Genomic DNA, 18515 nt, shown 5'->3' with positions numbered 1-18515 from the left:
GGTAATTTCCAACAACTCATAAACAACACAGATTTGTTTAGGTGCTCAATTTTTCACTGAATTACGACGAGGTGTTAACACTAACCCGAAAAATCAACCTCACTATACTACACAGCATGAGACGATACGTCCTTGTAAACAACGTCCTTCTGTCAGCGATCATCCCACAATGTCCATCCAATGTGAAGGCATTGAGATTTACTATTCCATTCCACATCTGTCCAATGGTCCACTAATGGAAAATGGACCAATGAAGAGCTGTGTACTATGAAGGGTTATTCATATTATAACTTATGGAACTTATTCGTTAATACTAGTAATCTGAGTTTCGATTGAATACGACTTAAATTACGTGTCGTAATGAATCCTGATTTATCAGATATCTACCTAGTCCTGTATTAATGACAATCATCACTACCCTCAATCATTAAAAATCTAAGGCAGATTACTTATTACGTAGCTAAACGACCGGAGATGATCATAAAAAAGGCTCTTTTCATAATAACAGTCTTGTATTAAATATACAGTACCATTATTACAGCGATCAAACCTACAACTGTGTTTGGCTTATGCGTCGACAAAGTTGGCTAATCCTATATTTCAGTAAAGTCGATACTTCAATATATATTAGTCTCAATAAAAGAATTGGAAAGTAATGGGGTGAATTGAAGTAATATTTTTTTATGACACGCTGTCGAGGAGTTTAATTTAGTGTTATAATTAAATGCACGTCTTTGTCTTCTCAAAGAGAATAAAAAATTATTAATGTTAATAAACTAGTTGTAAAATGCTGTTGTTAAAATGATTTGTAACTTGGGTTTGTGTTGTCAAGTATTGCTAATTTTGGCAATATTTCGGTCACTCAGCAACGACTAAGATTTTGTCGCAGTCTGGTTAATGCTCCAAAGTTAGCAATAAGTGGAGGAAATATTTCATTACATGAATAAATGAGGAAAACTAGAGGTAATTCATGGAAACTGAGTAAGGGTAGTTAGTAAGGGAGTGAGGAATAGATTTTTTTACTTGTAGTGAATGAGTGGAATAGATTGCGGGTCAGTTGTGTGCGCTTTGTCGGCGAATGATTTCAACACAAAATACAACACGTATTGATGGTTAAGGTTTATTATTATGTGACACCTAAGGACTCATCGAGGGAGGGCATTCTGCTCCCCGTCTTCACCATTTAATCCAATAACTACACAGAACCGCTACTACCATCATTGTCTACACACAACGCCATCTACTGCTCACTACTATCACTAGTATTTTTTGTCTGTAAAGTGCGTGTGTTCTCAATGCCAATTTGCCTGTACTCGGGATTAAAAACGCTGCGACTTCAGTATCAGATCAGCTCGCTCACTCACTCACTTTCAATTGAAAAAAAACTAATATAAAGAATTCTCTCGTCACGATGAGAATCGAACTTTGGCCTTTTCCAACCGACGGGCGCTGTTCTTCGAATTGGGCTTTATGTAATGGACTTTCTGCGATGAGATTAAGGGCTCCATGGAGGTGCGTATATGTTATAATATTTCGTAATGGCAACAAAAACAAACATGAACTTCAACATCTCACATGCATTACATTCTGGATAATGCCGGTAGTTGTAAGCTGGTATGCACAAGAAGAGTGTGGACAGTGAAGAAACGTGGCTGAGAGAAGTGGTTACGGCTAGCAATGATTGAAGGGAAAAAGAGTTACAGGAACGTATTCGTATAGATTTTTTTTTATCTGAAAGCAATTATTTCTTTGAAATGGTGTACAACCACCTGAAGATAATCTAGGAGGAGGCCTGGAATATATACGTAAAGGCGTATACAGTAACTCAAATTGGAAAGCAGTTACAGCAGGAGGTGTCTCTTATTTCATCTCAAGTAGAAAGTTTGTTTCTTCTAAATTGCTTATAGTTCGTGCATTATCATCGAAGATAAGAGGGGAAAAAAACTTACTCGCACAAGGATCTGAATTTATGTAATGAAGATTATATTCAGAGAACTGTAAGGTAGACAGTTTAAGTATTTTCTCTTCCTGTTTAACATCTTAGAGTAGGAAAAATCTGAGAATTATTTGTACTGAAGTCACAGAGGTGGGATAAGTTCCTTGACGGGAAAAGAATGTTAACTTTGATCCAGAGTGAAGATTCTTCATTGTAAATTATTGTAGTGAAATGCAATAGTTGTTTAATTCTAGACAGAATTAATTAGTAAAAGGAATGTTTGTTTACAAACTGTAGTGAAAAGCCATAATGGTTTACTCCTGGAGGGAACTTGTAAAGGAATTTGTTTCCTTTTTAAAAAAAAAAAAAAAAAAATTAAAGTGAGTGAATGTGAGAGAGAAACTATGTCTGTTACAATTTTCTTTATGTAAATAATATTTGTGTAGTTATTTAAATATTTCTTTTTGTATTACATTTTCCATTGTCTTATTTTAGAGAAAGATAAATGAATGTAAAATGTGAGCTACAATGTTTTTGGGGAAAACTAACAGTTTTCAAGGTAAATGAATATCATCTTCGTTCTTATCTGACCGTTAAACGCCTGTAACCGTCCAAGGTATCCTTGGATTTCGTAACCAGGTTTGGTGGTTAGCCCATAGGCCTATAAGTATACTTGATACGTAAATTTCGTGTGTTCTCATGGCCGGTTTGTTTGTATACGGAAAGAAAAAACTCGAGTTTCCAGTAAGAATAACCCTGCCATCACCTTATGAAACCGGCTAACTCATCTTCATTTGAAAAGCACTGGTAAACGGGATTCGAACCCAGGTTTTTCCCAACCAAAAGGGTTTAAACCGACTGAGCTACGGAAGCTGCCATGGTAGATGAATATAGTGGAAGAAAACCAGAGATACTTAAATGATACTCGTGAGGGCAATCATTCAGACACACACATTATTTTTAAAATAGCGAAGCCGACACACTGTAACACAGTAGACAAGAAAAGATTCAGTAATTTTCATTTCACAGTTGACTTACGATACATGACTTCGTGAAATTTTGACAGGAATGGGGTGGTTCCGATTTAAACCAACGAGAAAATCGGACAATTTTTAATCAAGATTCTAAATATCTAATTCAAATAAAACCAACCACATCGAGGCAAAAACAGATAACTGAGTAGTGATTCGCATTTTGATACAAAACTGTTCATTATATTTTGTACCTAAAACGTGCAGAGTATCATTTATGTTTTTGGCAAACACAAGGACTCTCTAGCGGCAATGAGTCCAGGGTGTGTGCATATATATATTTAACTTGAGTACTAGTATAAGTACCACCGTAGTAAAAATAATAAAATAGCAAAAATCATGTTATGACAAAATATACTTTCTTGGGGTGCACAAGTACCGCTTGCAATTATTTTAATTGCTCAAAACAAGTTTTAATGGCAAAGAATATCAACAACTGGTCAGATACTAACTCAACAAAAATAGCCTATAAGATTAACAATAAGTGTTTGGTCATTAACAGCAAGATGTATTCATTTTGTATTCAAACATTGCTGTAAAAACGAACCATATTTCAGAAAATGTTAAGATTTTGTAGATATAAAATACTGCACACAATCAGTGGTTTAAACCCTTAAAACGATATTTGAAAACCAAAATTTATTCAAATGAATTATTCTAATATAAAGCTTTAAACTTAGAATGATTCACGAATAAATACAGGACCTAACGATTTTTTAAAAAAGTAAAATTTCATTGAACAATTCTAATTTTCTGCTTAATCATTTGTTAATAAGAGTTTCCTTTCAGCCTACGAAAGGCTTAATATTGTCTTCCTCACCAACTCCAACCGAAAACAGAAATAACTCTCAAATTGAATTACGAAAAATTCAACAATATGTCGTAGTAACAGAACTTTCGGTTGAAGATGTGTTGCCGATTCAAGGTACTGAGGTAACGAAGCCAAAAACGCAATCAAATAGTCGCTTCGATAAAAGAAATAATCGTAAGGGACGAACTAAAGGTGTTGAACCCACCGATCCGTGTGTTGACTTCCTTCTTCTCAAGCAAATAGACAAAAGAAGGAGAAGTACGAAATCTAAAACGGGCGAAAAACAAGTTTTAAAGAAAAGTGAGGAACCCCTTCTTATCCATTTCCAAGATCCCAAAGATTACATACAGAGCATATACACCAGTGCCGTACCTCATTCAGCTACTCAAACTGAGATGCTTCCTATAATTCACACACCTTCTCATAGTTTTAGAAAAATTCGACATCACAGCATTCACATCGATGAAGCTTTTAAAAATAGCACCGAAGTAGATTTCTTGGCTCACAAGGAGTACTCAACTGGTCTGGAGCACAAGCCTGACATGCAGCCTATAGATGTTGAAACCCAAGTCGTGCAGCTTCTTCACACTCCTGCAATTTTAGTAATGGGTGGCATCAACTTGGATATTGAAGGAAATGATGACGTCGGTAAGATTCCATAATTCGTTACTTTATTAAATAGTTTATTACTCAGTTATCTAAACATTTATTCATGGAATATGTAGGATTGTATAAGATATGAGTAATAGTACCTTCCTTTATACTGGTCACATGTGCTGTTCTTAAAAAATGCGTAAAGGCTCATTTCTTCAAATGGATCATTTGAAATAAATCTGAGAGACTGCAGGGATTTTCATAAGCTTACAAATTTTCGTCGTCTTAGAAGATTACATGTTCACTATTACTTACTATTCTTAGAGTAATATCGTTTAACAACAATAAATCCCACTCAATCTAACTTCACTTTGGATAACATAATTACTCTATATAATGATGAATGTTTACTAATAGCATCAGTTTTATCCCAAAGTTGCACAAACTTTCTGTTAAAATTATACCATAATAAGAAATAAGTTATGGGGATGTGCGTACGTTTTTTTTTTTTTTTTAGATTCAGAAATGCAAACATCTATTGGAAGGAGATAATTTCTCTCTCTCAGAACACCTTCATTAAATAACTTTGTCTTCAGCTACTTGGATGTACGTCATTCATTTCTTACTGGCGCGTGCTTCCAAAACTTGCTTTAGCTAATAAAGCCATTTACTTAAACTATTAATTTAATAGTTTAAGTAAATATCATTAAGAGTAAAAAAAACACTATAAATGTTTATAAACTTACAGCTTCAAAATCCAACCTGCTGGATCTGCTCACTGCGAGACGAAGGCTTTCTCCAATTTTCTTCATTCTGTTCTGATTTCTCGTCCATTGTATTCCAACAATCGTAACAATTTCATCTTGCTATCTTCGCCTTGGCCTTTCGCTTTGCCTGCTGCTCTCCAAAAGGTCTATTCTGTTAATTTAGGACACTGCGTTGTTATATCTCCCAACGTATCCGGTCTATTTCCATTTTGTAAACTTAAAGAAACTGATCATGTCTTCCTGTACACTTGTTTTCGATCTTATCATATGGGAAGGTATCTGTCTTTAAGTGTCATACCAAAGATATTCATTTCCATTCTGTTCTTGGTAACTTTCCATTCGCCAACCACACTGGCCTAAAGCTTTCCTGTTCAAACTAATAGGAATATCACCTTTTTAGATATTTATCCTCTCTATTGCCATCCAACCACGTGGTATCCTTTTAATTCTTCTATTTTTTCCTTTTTTTTTTTTTTTTTTTTTTTTACCCAGATGAACATGGATCCCCAGTATCTCTTTTTTGCTGTTAAAAATCACTTATAATTAATTTCGTTTTGTTTAAATTTATTTTCCACAACCCAGTTCGACTGTCCGGTCGAACTGGGTTGCAGAATTCTCGATCTTTTGATAAGAGAACTGCAGTGTATATCTATCAGCAAAACACAAATGAGTCAATCCTTCCTTCTTCCAATTCCATTTCTGAAAACTTCATCTAAGATGGATGCGTAGTGTTTTGGAGAAATTGGATCTCCATCTTATTCTCCAGTTTATCAGAAAATATTAATTTTGCTTTCCCAATTTAATGACAAAAGGTGGAAAGGACTATACATGCATTTCATTTCAAGGTTTCGTCTGAAATGCTTTTACAATTAGATAAATTAGAATTTAATATAATAACAGTACAGATATGGTTGATTATAGTGGATGTTGAAACGCTGCTTTCTCCTCTTTGCGGGTAATAAACTAATGGGTCTGTACTTTTTCATATTTGCGAAGTGTAAACACTCGTGTTAATAATCAGTCTGTTTTTCTTACTTCCACCTTTCAACAATCCCACTTGAATCACATTCGGCGCCAGGAGTCTCCCCCCCCCCCTCGCTTCATAGTTTTCAAAATTACATCAGTTTAAGTTTTGACTCAAATCACAACTCTTTTTGAAGTATTATTTCTCGCTGTGAAGTTCTTTTTGCTATATAATTCATTTTATTTATCTAATTATTTTATCCTTTCTTTTCGGAGCAACGTTTGTTTTTCCCTAATGCCAAAGTTGTTTGCAGAATGTCCGTAATTTAATTTTTAATTTTTTTTTTTTTAATTAAAATTTCTGACTTCGTGTGTCATTCTTTTCTTCCTTTTGCACAATCCCGGATATCCAAATGAGTTTTTCATAGCAGCATGTCTATTTTTTCGAAATTTCATTATTTCGCGCGTGAGAAATAATTCCACCCATTTCAAAGATTTTAATTACAGTATTTCTTTGTATATTAATCTCATTTTTATTTGAAAGTTCTTTTAAGACAACTTTTTTTTTTTTTCAAGTTTCAAATACATGTACCTGAACTTTTGTTCAGTTGCCCTTTATAATTTTAGACCTCACCATTCCAGGATCACTTCCCGTTTTAAACAATGTCTCCTATATACGGCGTTTATTTTCATACAAAGAATTTTTTTCACAGCTGTAGTAAAACACACGGTCATTCTGCAGCTTAATTAGATGTTCCACTCTTCTTCTTCGCATGTCCGAGTCCGATTACATCCCATTTAAGTTTTTCAATCTCTCGCAATTACTCTTCCAAGTTTCTCTCTGAAGCGATCTACGGTTGGAAGTGCTAATGAATATTATAATAGACGCGGCCTTTTTCCTTGTGATCTCATCTCTTATCCGACCTCTTGGAAAGGTTAAAATCTGAGTTATTCTGAAAGATGGATTTGTCTTTAGGTCATTATGCCTACGCGCTCTAAGGCTTTCATGCTTTAATCCAAGTGATTGAAAATCTGAGGAGGGGTCCTAATTCATCCCACGCCCAGTAGAAATTGCAGACTTCGCTTGTCTATATTAGTCGGGCATACTAAGCAGGCCTAGAAAATATATTTATGGAATATAAAATTAATCGTCTACTTTTTATATGTTGATATTGCAGAACTGAAATATTGGTTTTTAGACTCATAGTTAATACAAACGTGGCCATTTTATTAAATGAAATATGTATTATGAAAACATCCATCTTCACAACATTTTAAACTTCTGAAAAGTTTACTTATACATAAACAATAAGTGTTTTGTGTCTCTTGCATAGGAAGTATGATCTCTCGCTATAATCCAGCAGCTAACGAGTGGGATACTTGCGGTAAATTACCCACTCCTCGACACCATCATCGCAGTGTGCTTCTTAATAACAATATCTACATAATTGGTAAGTCGGTGTTTAATCTTTAATAAGTATATTCAGGAATTGAAGTTAGTTAATACACTTAAATTACAAGGATCCAAATATCAACTAGCCACAGTTTACACATTAACAACGGCGGACACGCATCACAGCGCGACTGTTACCACAACAACAGCATCGAAACTGCATCCTCAATAACTTATTGTAGCCCTTAAGAGCCTTTGGTTATGGCATTGTCAAGATTACGAACTTTCAACAGGAGAGGAAAAATAATTGAGCATCCAGTTTTTAGTTTCTGACATACAGCTAGCCAGAATCCCTGCAATATACGTTATACAAAATTATGCTATTTCGGCAATGTAGAAAAACCTAGAAAGCTTCAATCTATAACATGCGTCTTTCCAGCTAGCAATAATGGACTCTATCAAAGTTACTTGTTTCGTACATGCTCTTAAGCCTAGTTGAGTTTGATATCCCTTAGAATGCTTTATTTGTTTTTTCCCTAATTAGGTGGCTGTGATACTCGTTTAACAAAAGAAGAAGGCAATATGACTGCTACTAGTTCGTGTTATCGCTATGACATGACCAACAATCATTGGTATCGCATCGAGGACATGATCCATAGCAGAGCTCATCATGGTGTGGCTTCTCTCGATGGCATAATTTATGCCATGGGTGGTAAAAGTCACCACTCTAGGTAAGTCTCAATTATTGAAAGCCATTCACCATTTCAGTTATTCTGGTAGTAATAGATTACACTTATACATACTTACGCGTACATCCCCAATGTAAGCGCACCTGCAAGTGCAAAAATTACCTTTGAACTATTTAATTTGTATAAAATTATTCATCGGTTGCTTCTTAAACTCAATAATTTGAGACGTTACATTTAAAAAAAAAATTGTAAGCATAATTTTTGAAGTGTAAAGTTTACTAAGAGGATCGGTTGTTGCTCACTGGCTTATCGTTGGCGAACATCTTGTAATTGTTATATTTTTTCATTCATATTTTATTAGCAGACATAATAGTCTGTCTCATTCAATAGATGGCACCACCAGTGTATGTTATTAATTTCTTTCCATTGTCATCTGATTTTTGATTTGCATTATATTTTTGTATAATAAAGAGATTGCAAACTACTAGTCGAGTTTTAAATCTTTAGATTTATTTTATTTTGTCATTTTAATCCCTAAAACTAACCTACTTTGACTTATGCAAATGACTTGCATCCGTTGTGGCTTTAATTTTGCATGCTTTCCGGATGTTACTTTAAATACCGAGACGTTTTGAGGCCGACCGCTATTATAAATAATAAAAACACATTGCGTCAGCTATTATTTGTTATGCGCGATGAAGATTGCGCAGTCGTATTTAATAATTGCTCATGATATCTTTATTTTGCATTTGACAAATCAAAATTTGCATTTTTATTATCAATACAACTCGCAAATGTAATAAAAGAAATTTGTAGGGTTCCCCCCTTACCGTACACTGCGTTTTGATTAGTTATCGATTTATTTTAATCGCCGTATTTTATTTTAATGTAAATTTGTGCCTTTTCTTGTGAAATGTAAATAACCGTACGATTTATCCGTATTTTAGACTCTTGGCATCGGTGGAGTATTATTTGCCCGAACAAGACTCATGGTATGAACTACATCCGGGTCTCAGTAGCCCTCGCATGGCAATGGGGGTGATTGCTTACAGGGATTTCTTGTGGATAGTAGGAGGAATGGTTGAAGATCACACAGGCAGAAAAATTGCAGTTGTTAGAGATGTTGAATGCTACGACCCGAAGCAAGAATGGTAAGTCCCTTTAAGTAACAAAATCCCGGTTAAAGAATTTTGAGGGTCAACCCTACAGTCTCTAATCTTATTTGGGTTAAACTTTGGCCTACTGCAGTTAAATTATATTTACACATTATTCGTTATTAGCGTTGCTACTTTAAGGCTTACGTGAATTTTAATACTTCCTTTTCTTTCTCCATTCGAATCTGAAAACATGCAATAATTTAAGATTAAAACATTTCTCAGGTCAGGGAAACTTTAACAAGCTTTTGTTCTTACTGCGTTAGTCATTTATCTTCATAACCAAACGGTAATAAACATTGATTGCTGCGGCAAACTTGAACAAAAACAACTTTGCTAAATTAAAGATTCACTCTTGATAAATTACTAAATTTCCTTACTTGCTTTAGGGATTATTAGCGTTGAGTAAAGGTGCACCAATTAGAACATTTTTTTAATTGTTTAATTCAACTACTAATAGCAGAAACACGCGAGCCATTCTTATTAAACAAATATGGATTATTTGAGGTAATCGAAGCTAGCGACATCTATATACATCTGCTAGTATTTCTGTACCGATTCTAATATGCATTAATTTTTTTTTTTATTTTAGAATGTAGATTAAAATACTAATGATTAAATTGCACACTGAATAAATTTAATTTTCTTTGTCACCTTTGGACATTACTTTTTTTTTTGTTTGTTTGCTAGTTGGTGGACGAAACAGGCGTCCCTTCCATCCCCTCGCTGTTTTATTTCTATGACTGAATGCAACGACAAATTATACGTAATAGGTGGCGTTACATACATTGAAGGAGTTAAAGAATCTACTCTCAGAAGTATCGGAGATGTTTATTGGTATGATAACGTAAACAACAAGTGGGTTTTGGATGTTCCTTTGCCATTTCCTCGCCACACAGCTCCAGCTGTAACTATAGGTAAGTTAGGCTTAATCGTTGATTTCGTAAAATCGCAGGTTTCAATGGTGGTTGAATATGAAACTTAAAATAACAAAAACTTTTTTTAAATTGAATGCTCAAATGAAATTAAAATTTTACTGCTCGGTAGCTTATAGTAAAGATTACAAATAATCAAGCTTGACCAACTTTGATATGCAAACAGACAGGCACATCTAAAACATTAAGAAACAGAACAAAATGCGAATAAAAAAAATAAGCAATTAATTGTTGCAATACATTCATTTAAACTCAACTTTCTCGTGTACACGAACTCGTGCAGTATTTATCGTATCTTTCTTTACTAGGAAAAGCAATCTTCGTGATTGGTGGTTTAACAACCTATGATATGACCGAATTGGATGACGTACTTGCTCATGATCATCACATGAGTGACTGGACAGAATGTGCTAATCTGCCTACACCAAGATGTGGCTTTTCTGTCATCGCTGTGCCTGAACTACAATAATGCACATTTTTTCAGAGGCTGCTTGCAAATCATTTGACTCTGTACACGAATCATTAAAAATGTTGACATTCTTTTATGTGTCATTTGTGTGTAAAATGAATACATTATAATAGATCAAAAGATAATTTTAGATTTACGATTCATTTTAATGTTTAAAATTCTCACAGGAATTTTATAAGGTAATAACATGTTTGAATATTAAAAAAAAGCAAATTATATATGAACTTACGGGAAATTAAAATACAGATAAGTCACTATTCAAATAATCAATCTTAAAAAAAAACAAAAAAACTGTTGATAATTTCTCTTTTTAATAACATGCCAGCCATACGAAAGCCATCAACAGCATGAACCTGCCTGATAACGAATACTCTAGATGGCGCCATGTATGCTTTTATAAAAAGCAGTGAGATTGAGCACTAGCATATTATGCCCAAATTAAACCTCACTAAATTAGAACTCCTGAAACTATTTAAAATGAAATATATCGCGCAACAGAAATCAATTATAGATGTATATATTTTATTACTTCATGATTGTTATTTCAGCATTACTTGGTTTGCTTTTATTGGCATACAATAGCTTTTCAATTACCTTAAATTGGGGATAACATTCGTCATTATTTGTAGTGGGGTACAATGATTGAGTCTTTTCAAGAAAAAAACTTCTTAATTGTAAAAGACGGCGTTTTCTTCCGTCATCAAGAAATATTTCGAAATTAGATTTTGAAACATTCTGTAGCAGCCATTTAATTTTTGTTTTCTCATTAATCAACCGTAGATCGATTCACAAAACTAGAAAAATATTTCCGTTTCATCAAATTGTGGAATTTATATTTATTTTGATTATTCTGGCTAATTCTGTATATAACTGGAATTCACTTCCATGCTGAATACTACTGAGAATAATGAATCAGTCTTTGTTCATATCAATTTCAGGAAAATGTCTACCATTCATCTCAATAATCAAAATACTTACTCAGTTTATTTTCTACATCACTGGTGAGCTATGGCTTCCATACATAATAAGGTGAATTAATAAACTGATTGCTCTGTACAGGAAATCCTCGCTTAACGTGATTAATCCAACAATTAATGCGCGTTAAGCGAATCCAATAAACAATAAGAATAATTATAATTTATCTATCAGTTAGCTTAAATTTTGGAAAAAAATACAGTATAAGCTATATTAGAAGATAAATCAAAGTTAATAAAAATCCATTGCTTAAATTTTTATTTAATGTCTAAACATTTGATTGAGCTGTTTTTTTACAAAAAGATTAAGTAAAGATATTCGACTTTTTCATTTTGTCATGCAATTAATAGCTGGCGATCGCTTTATCAAGATTTTGGCGGACTTCGAAGCTTCGTTCCATATCAGGATCAGCATCAAACAAAATTTCCTTAGCATTTGATTACTCAATGTGATTGAAAACTAGCTCAAGTTCTATTGCAGTTAGCTTCTTAGTCGTAACATTCTCTTCTTGTTCGCGCTCCTCTTCTTCACATGCAGGCTGTTCTTCTAGTTGAAGGAGATCATTCTCGCTTAAATGTTCTGAATGGGAATCGAGCAAGTTTCTCACATCTTCATTATCCAATTCATTAAATCCAAGTTCTTTTCCAATTGTGCTAATTTCTTCATTAACGTTAGATTTTGGATTTTGGGCAAGATAAACTAACACATCCTTGAGTTCAAAGTCGCCTTCTGCATTGCCTCCTAATAAAAGCGTAAGAGGATCTTTAGATGCTCTGTATTCTGGTTGAGATGCTTCAGTTTTAGCTAGGAAAGTTTTTGTTGGCATACGCTTCCAAAAGAGACCAATTTCGTCTACGTTGAATATTTGACGATCGTCATAATCACTCCCCTAAATTATCATTTGCAATTCTTTAGGAAACTTGGCCACAGAATATTTATCCGCACTAGCAGATTCCCCAGTTATTCTTAGGTTATGTAATCCAGTTCGATTTTTAAAACGATCAAACCATCCTAAATTCATAGTAAAGCTTTCACGTTCCTCTTGAAATTTGGTGTCTTTCAATGAGGTAAAAATATCGAGAGCTTTTTCCTGAATATTCCTTGCATTAAGAGGTATTCCTTTTTGGTTATAATCCTCAAATCTATAGTGATAGAAGACGCTCCACCTCGATCATTAAATACCTTCTATTTCGGGTGATCGGCATGCTTAAAGAACAGTAACAACTTTCCTTGTTCTTTGCTCTTATTTAATACAGTCCGAACTGTACACTCGCTGTATCCCAGATCTCGCACAGTCCTTTATTACTAGCGCCACTTTCATGTCTCTTAATGACCTCCAGCTTTTCCGCTTGCTGCAGATTGGCGACAAAAAGTTTTGCGTAACGTAAAAAAAATCTCGTTAACTGATTAATCACTCGCTTAAAGCGGGAAATAGTATCATTTCCCTCAATCGCGCTAACTGATTATCGAATTCGCGTTAAGCGAGGTTTTCCTGTATATTAAACAGAGAAGCACTTCGGGAAAGCGCTGCTCCAAAAACACTCAAGTGTTTTTGGAGCAACGCTAGAGCCGAGATTTTTTTTTTGTTTGTTTGTTTCTTGTGAAGCTGATCAGTAAATAAAAACTGCGAATATGAATAGAGAAATTCGTTTATTTCAACAGGAAGGCAGTATACACAGTTGATATAGATCGAAAGTGAAAGAGAATCGAAAGTATTTAAGTAACGGAGTTACATTAAATAGAAAAAGGAAGAATAGTAAGGCATGTGCACATCTCAAACAAAAAAACCAAAACGTCAATATGATAATCGGATTCCAATGTAAACATTTTTTCGTTAACAAATTGAAAAACGTGCGTATTTCTAGTAAAAGGTACACTTGAATGAGGAAAGAACAGTGATATATGTTGACTTACTACTGCATGAGTATAATTTAGAATCTTGTTCAAGTTTTTTTTTTCCCTGATTATTCAGCTGAAGGTTTGCACAGTGTTAAGATGAGAATAACAGAAAGACTAATGGGAAGATCTTTACATATTTACAAGGATATGAAATATAATCTACAAGTCTGAAGTGCAACACTACAAACACAAATATTCTTTACGGAAAAAACTGAGCATAAAAAACAAATAAAATTGCCAAACGAAGAAGTTTTGTTCACTAACTATTTTAAGAATCAGTCAATTTTTTTTCGTTAATTGTTCAAAACGTATTGCCTACAGTTTACACTATGACATTCACAGATTAACGAATCTGCGAGTTATTTCGTTTAAACAGAATATTACGTTTTAAATGACACTTCGACATATATACGAATTGTCAAGGCTATTTAGCGATCTGTTTAATTACCAATGCTTCAAACAATGGCATGGCACACTGCATTAATAGATTCATGATAGACATTATAAGAATAAAGCAATGATAAACAAATATGCACTTGTTTCTGTTAAATAGCAACTGAGATTTGTTGCTCAAACTATAACTGCATATGTTAACTCGATCTCAATATCACAGTATAAAAATACATCTTTGATTTAAGATAAAGGTTTGGTAAATTCGTATTTTAGGTACACATATCAACATGTACGAACCTAAATTACAAAAGAACCTTCAGATTCTGGATTTCAATATCACGGTAAACCACGTGTCAGATTGAAAATGTGTATATCAGGCAGTATGAATTATTAAGCTGAAGAAATACATTCTTTTATGTATTCAAAATATAAATTCAACTGTTTTCTTACTCGATTACTTAGGTTTATTTGATTACTTAGGTTTCTCTCGTCACAGTAGAAACATTATCATATACAAAGGAAAGTCGACCATTTTAAGTTAGAAAAGTACATTATGTGATTTTGATTTATATCTTTAATATTTGTCTGAAGTTACCCGTTTTCCAAAAGCATACTCTCTCTTTAAATAAGAAAATAAGGATTACTTTAACAATAATATATGTACGTCAAATATATAGATTTGTCTTTGACAATAAGCATGCATAGCTAACATTTCTCATTGATATACAAACATTCCACTTGAAAACATTATTCTTGACTCCGTAAATTAGTTAAAAAATTTTAATTTTTTAACTAATTTTATTTAATGACAACTTTATTATTAAAATACACTTAAATTTCAAATATTTTCCTATTACCCATAATTAGTATTATTCAGTATTGAGACGTGATCACCTGCACCTGATTATATATCTTTAGTCGTCATTGTAGTCTCTAGCGAGCTTGTACATTATTCTTAGTTCCAAGTAAACTATTAACGATATCTAAAATTTACGATCTTGTATTTCTTTCTCCTCTGTATCATTTATAGTAATTACATAAATCTTAAAACAAAAACACGTTTTAGGGAAGAGGCACTCACGGTACTAGGTACAGCATGCTTTACCTGTCACTAGTATTATGGGAATCACTGTAAAGTAGCATGTGTAAGTCATTTATATTTTGCAGCGAACTAGAATATCTCTCATTTTAAATGCAGGCAAAACTATATTAAATAACCGTGTATAGATATCTCTACAATTTATCACGATGGGTTGTGTTCTGCTAGTACTTCTTTTTTTTTTTTTTTTATATTACATGAAGATCTATTTTGGTTAATCGAAGTCTGAATATCATTGGAAGAATGATCTGATCAATGCTTTGCCTTATCAACAAGGAATCATTTGAACAGCGAGTTTGTTTAAAATATTCTCTTATAAAATACTAATATTTCCATTTAATTAAGGCATTGAGATTTTTGTTACATTGAAGTTTTAATATAGGATGCCATTTAAGATTTTGAAGTTTTAGAGTTTAAACAGTAAGAAATTATATTTGACGACAACTCTGCGAATACATTAAATGATATAGATGAAGACCTCATGATTCGATGAAGAATTAAAATATAAATTATTTAACACTACCCAACTTTTATTCGATGTCTGTATATTGTTTATAGATGACCCTAATATTTGATTGATTCACTGTAATTGGATTGCTATATTTCACAAATTACAGTAATTAGAAGTCAACTTCTCTGGGGGAGATAATACCCATAGCGTCTATTCATCGCAATTATTTCTATAGCATCATAAAGATTCATGCAGATTTAGCATATTAGCCATAAGATGCCAAATGGCAGTGTCGTCCACTCTGGAAATCGAACCAGATTTCAACTATAGTTTGCATCTCGCTATAAACCATAATCTCCAAAGTTTTGTACTTGAAAAGTATTCTTAAGTATAAGGACCTTTTAACAGTGTCCTAATTAAAGTGTTTCGAAGTGTTGGTATAAGTATCAACTCGGAAATTATGGTTTTCATTCTCGGAAACCGAATAAATGTTTTAAGAATTGGGCCTTCCTTCTTTATCTGACTTGCAACCCTAAAACAAGAAAGGTAGCTCCCTCGGCTTTACCCTACCTTTTGCCATCGGTGGAATTGCACTTCGTTCGGTATCAAGCACAAAAAGAATTCTTTAAAAAGATCACTTAAAACAACAAAAACAAGTATAAAAATAGACTACCAGCTGTTAGATCAACCCTTTATACCTCACGTGTTTTTTTAATCGAATAAGAATGATGACAAAATACAATTAATTATATCAATCGCTATATAATATGCTTTTCTTATTCCAAGAAAATGTAAGGCCATAAAGCGATTGAATCTTCCATGTACGTTAAAAGTTAAGATTATCTTCCCAAATAATCAAGTCTTTTTTTCAAACTGTCATAATCATCAATAACTATTTGGTGGTTCGTTCTTTACGTGTTGAATCGCAAGGCACTTCTGAATCTGACCTGCTTCCTTGTATACTCGCCACCTACACTAATACAAAAATAATTATAATTCTTGTCCGACCAACAGCATTTGCAAATACACAATTATGCATCAAACATGGATTTAACTATTTATTTATTAAATGCTTCAAGTTTCAACAATGCCATTTTAAAATGCGTAATGCAGGCATTTTTTTTGCCTTTCTGCGCACAGTTCTCGATAATATTTGTAACCTAAACTACAATTGCAGAGTTAAAATAAACTGGCTATTGTTCTGAGATTTTTTTTTTTTGGAATAATATGCACGACTTTAGGTATTTAGCTGTTAATTTATCAAACAATAACGAAAATTAGCAGCTATTAAAATTATCTATAATCAAAGATTAACTTTAAAAAAAATTAAGGTATTAAAAAAGCTGTGTTTTCAATCCTATTAGATACTAAGGCAGCAAGTCTGAACTTAAATATATGTATGCAAATTACAAGATAACATTTAAAGTATGGCGAAATAACTGGGAGTAATAAAGAATTTCAATCGCACGCAAAATTAACTGCCTAAAAATATCTATCGAAATGATCTTGACGCTGCAAATTCAAACCAGTAAAGGTGGTTTAATAACAATAAAGAAACAAGTGCATATTTTATAAAAATGTATGGACGGAAAATATAGTCTCCAGGAAGGTAACAGGAAACTAATAGATTTAAGTGATAACTTTTTTTTTGGAAGAATCAATGTAACCAAACATTGTTTGAATTGTATTAGCCAGAAAGGGAAAAAACAAGTTAGGTGGTAAAGTAACGTTTATATACTTAGTCAATTCTGCAACATAATATTAAAGATGGGTAGAACATTTTTTTGACACAATTTTGATAATTTTACCTGTATGCCAACATTGATTTATGCTTAAAATAAACATTGGTGCATTCATTAGAAATATCTCTCAATATACAACCTCATTAGAATTAACAAGCAACCATTTGACTTTACAATATATTTCATGGACCCGTCTTTACCTCGAACGATATTCCTTCACTAAAATATAACATCTGGTTTCTTTTACTTCGTTGATTGTTTCTTTCGTTTTCCACATATAAATATAATTTCTTCGATCCTATTTACACGTTTCTTCCCATGCTGCTGATTTTTTTTAGCTTTAAGCCTCTATTGTTAGTTTTTGTTCAAGTCTTTGGTACAACTTCTGCCTCTCCTATCGACTTCTTGATAATCTACAGATGAAGGATTTATATCTTGTGAAGAGAAAAAAAAAATCGTTGCACCAAGAAGTATTGGAAACATTATGGCTTCAGTTGCCCACAAAGACTTTCAAGATGTTTGTACAGCTGATAACGTTGTACTCCAGCAATAAACTCACCGCTACAAACACAAAGTACAGGAATAGCATCACCACTGCCAGTCCTACGTTCATTTTCCATTTGAAAAGTGCTATGGAGACTATCACGAAAATCAACATCAGGAAGAGGATGAAGATGGAACATGCCATGCCAGCACTGCTCACTTTAACGGGTCCAAAAATAAGACTCGATAGCAGCCATGGTAAAGGAAGACTGCAAGAAAAGTTATTGTAAATGAAATAAGGCCATATCAACGCACAAATTTTCAGAAAGACAAAATTAGGAATAAAATGACAACAAGATTTTGCATATTATTTAAATAATGAAAGGATTATATTTTAAATAATTCATATCTATCTACACTATACATGCCAAAGCACTGCAACATTTTCGAAGAAGCACTTACAATGTAAACAGAGGCTACTCAAATACTACAAAAGCCTTAAATGCTAGGAAAACAAGCATGCAAGGAACATGTCACTTAATAGCAGTTTCAATTATAAAGCAAGCTAAGCGGACTTTAAAAACTTGAGCTACCCACAGTTCATATTCAGAGATGACTACGGTACTTCTTAAACTACACGCGGTGGCAAGATTTTTTTCCTTCTGAAATCTTGTAACCGGTCAGAACACATGCAATTTTCAGACATAATGACTTCATAGCATCAGTTGTTT

The 18515-nt window shown here is 33.3% G+C and overlaps 2 protein-coding genes across 2 annotated transcripts in view; one reads left to right on the top strand and one right to left on the bottom strand.

Moving 5' to 3' along the window:
• The first annotated feature begins 8907 nt into the window (after window positions 1–8907).
• Window positions 8908–10813, top strand: LOC150099745 (beta-scruin-like). Its single transcript, XM_090403516.1, has 4 exons — window positions 8908–8980; window positions 9132–9335; window positions 10029–10255; window positions 10582–10813. Exons 2-4 carry the CDS (start codon window positions 9211–9213, stop codon window positions 10740–10742), a joined length of 513 nt encoding a protein of 170 aa, XP_090259642.1. The 5' UTR covers window positions 8908–8980; window positions 9132–9210; the 3' UTR covers window positions 10743–10813.
• A 2537-nt stretch (window positions 10814–13350) lies between these two features.
• The window catches only part of LOC150099744 (sodium/potassium/calcium exchanger Nckx30C-like), a 144090-nt gene continuing 138925 nt past the window's right edge, over window positions 13351–18515 (bottom strand). Inside the window, exon 9 of the mRNA XM_090404381.1 lies at window positions 13351–18053. Coding sequence (XP_090260507.1) covers window positions 17792–18053 — 262 coding nt within the window. The 3' untranslated portion in view covers window positions 13351–17791. The remainder of the gene's footprint in view (window positions 18054–18515) is intronic.

The sequence above is a fragment of the Typopeltis vanoorti genome, chromosome 14 (assembly GCF_054136105.1).
Source record: "Typopeltis vanoorti isolate ZY-2024b chromosome 14, IOZ_Tvanoo_1.0, whole genome shotgun sequence".
Taxonomy (NCBI): domain Eukaryota; kingdom Metazoa; phylum Arthropoda; class Arachnida; order Uropygi; family Thelyphonidae; genus Typopeltis; species Typopeltis vanoorti.
Note: the sequence above shows the minus strand (reverse complement) of the source record. Positions and strands in the feature narration are given on the sequence as shown.

Excerpts from the sequence above, each read along its gene's own strand:
- LOC150099745 (XM_090403516.1), top strand. The coding sequence starts at position 9,211 with ATGGCAATGGGGGTGATTGCTTACAGGGATTTCTTGTGGATAGTAGGA. Across the intron at positions 9,336-10,028 it reads TACGACCCGAAGCAAGAATG|TTGGTGGACGAAACAGGCGT; the intron begins GTAAGTCCCTTT and ends TTTGTTTGCTAG. Across the intron at positions 10,256-10,581 it reads AGCTCCAGCTGTAACTATAG|GAAAAGCAATCTTCGTGATT; the intron begins GTAAGTTAGGCT and ends TTTCTTTACTAG.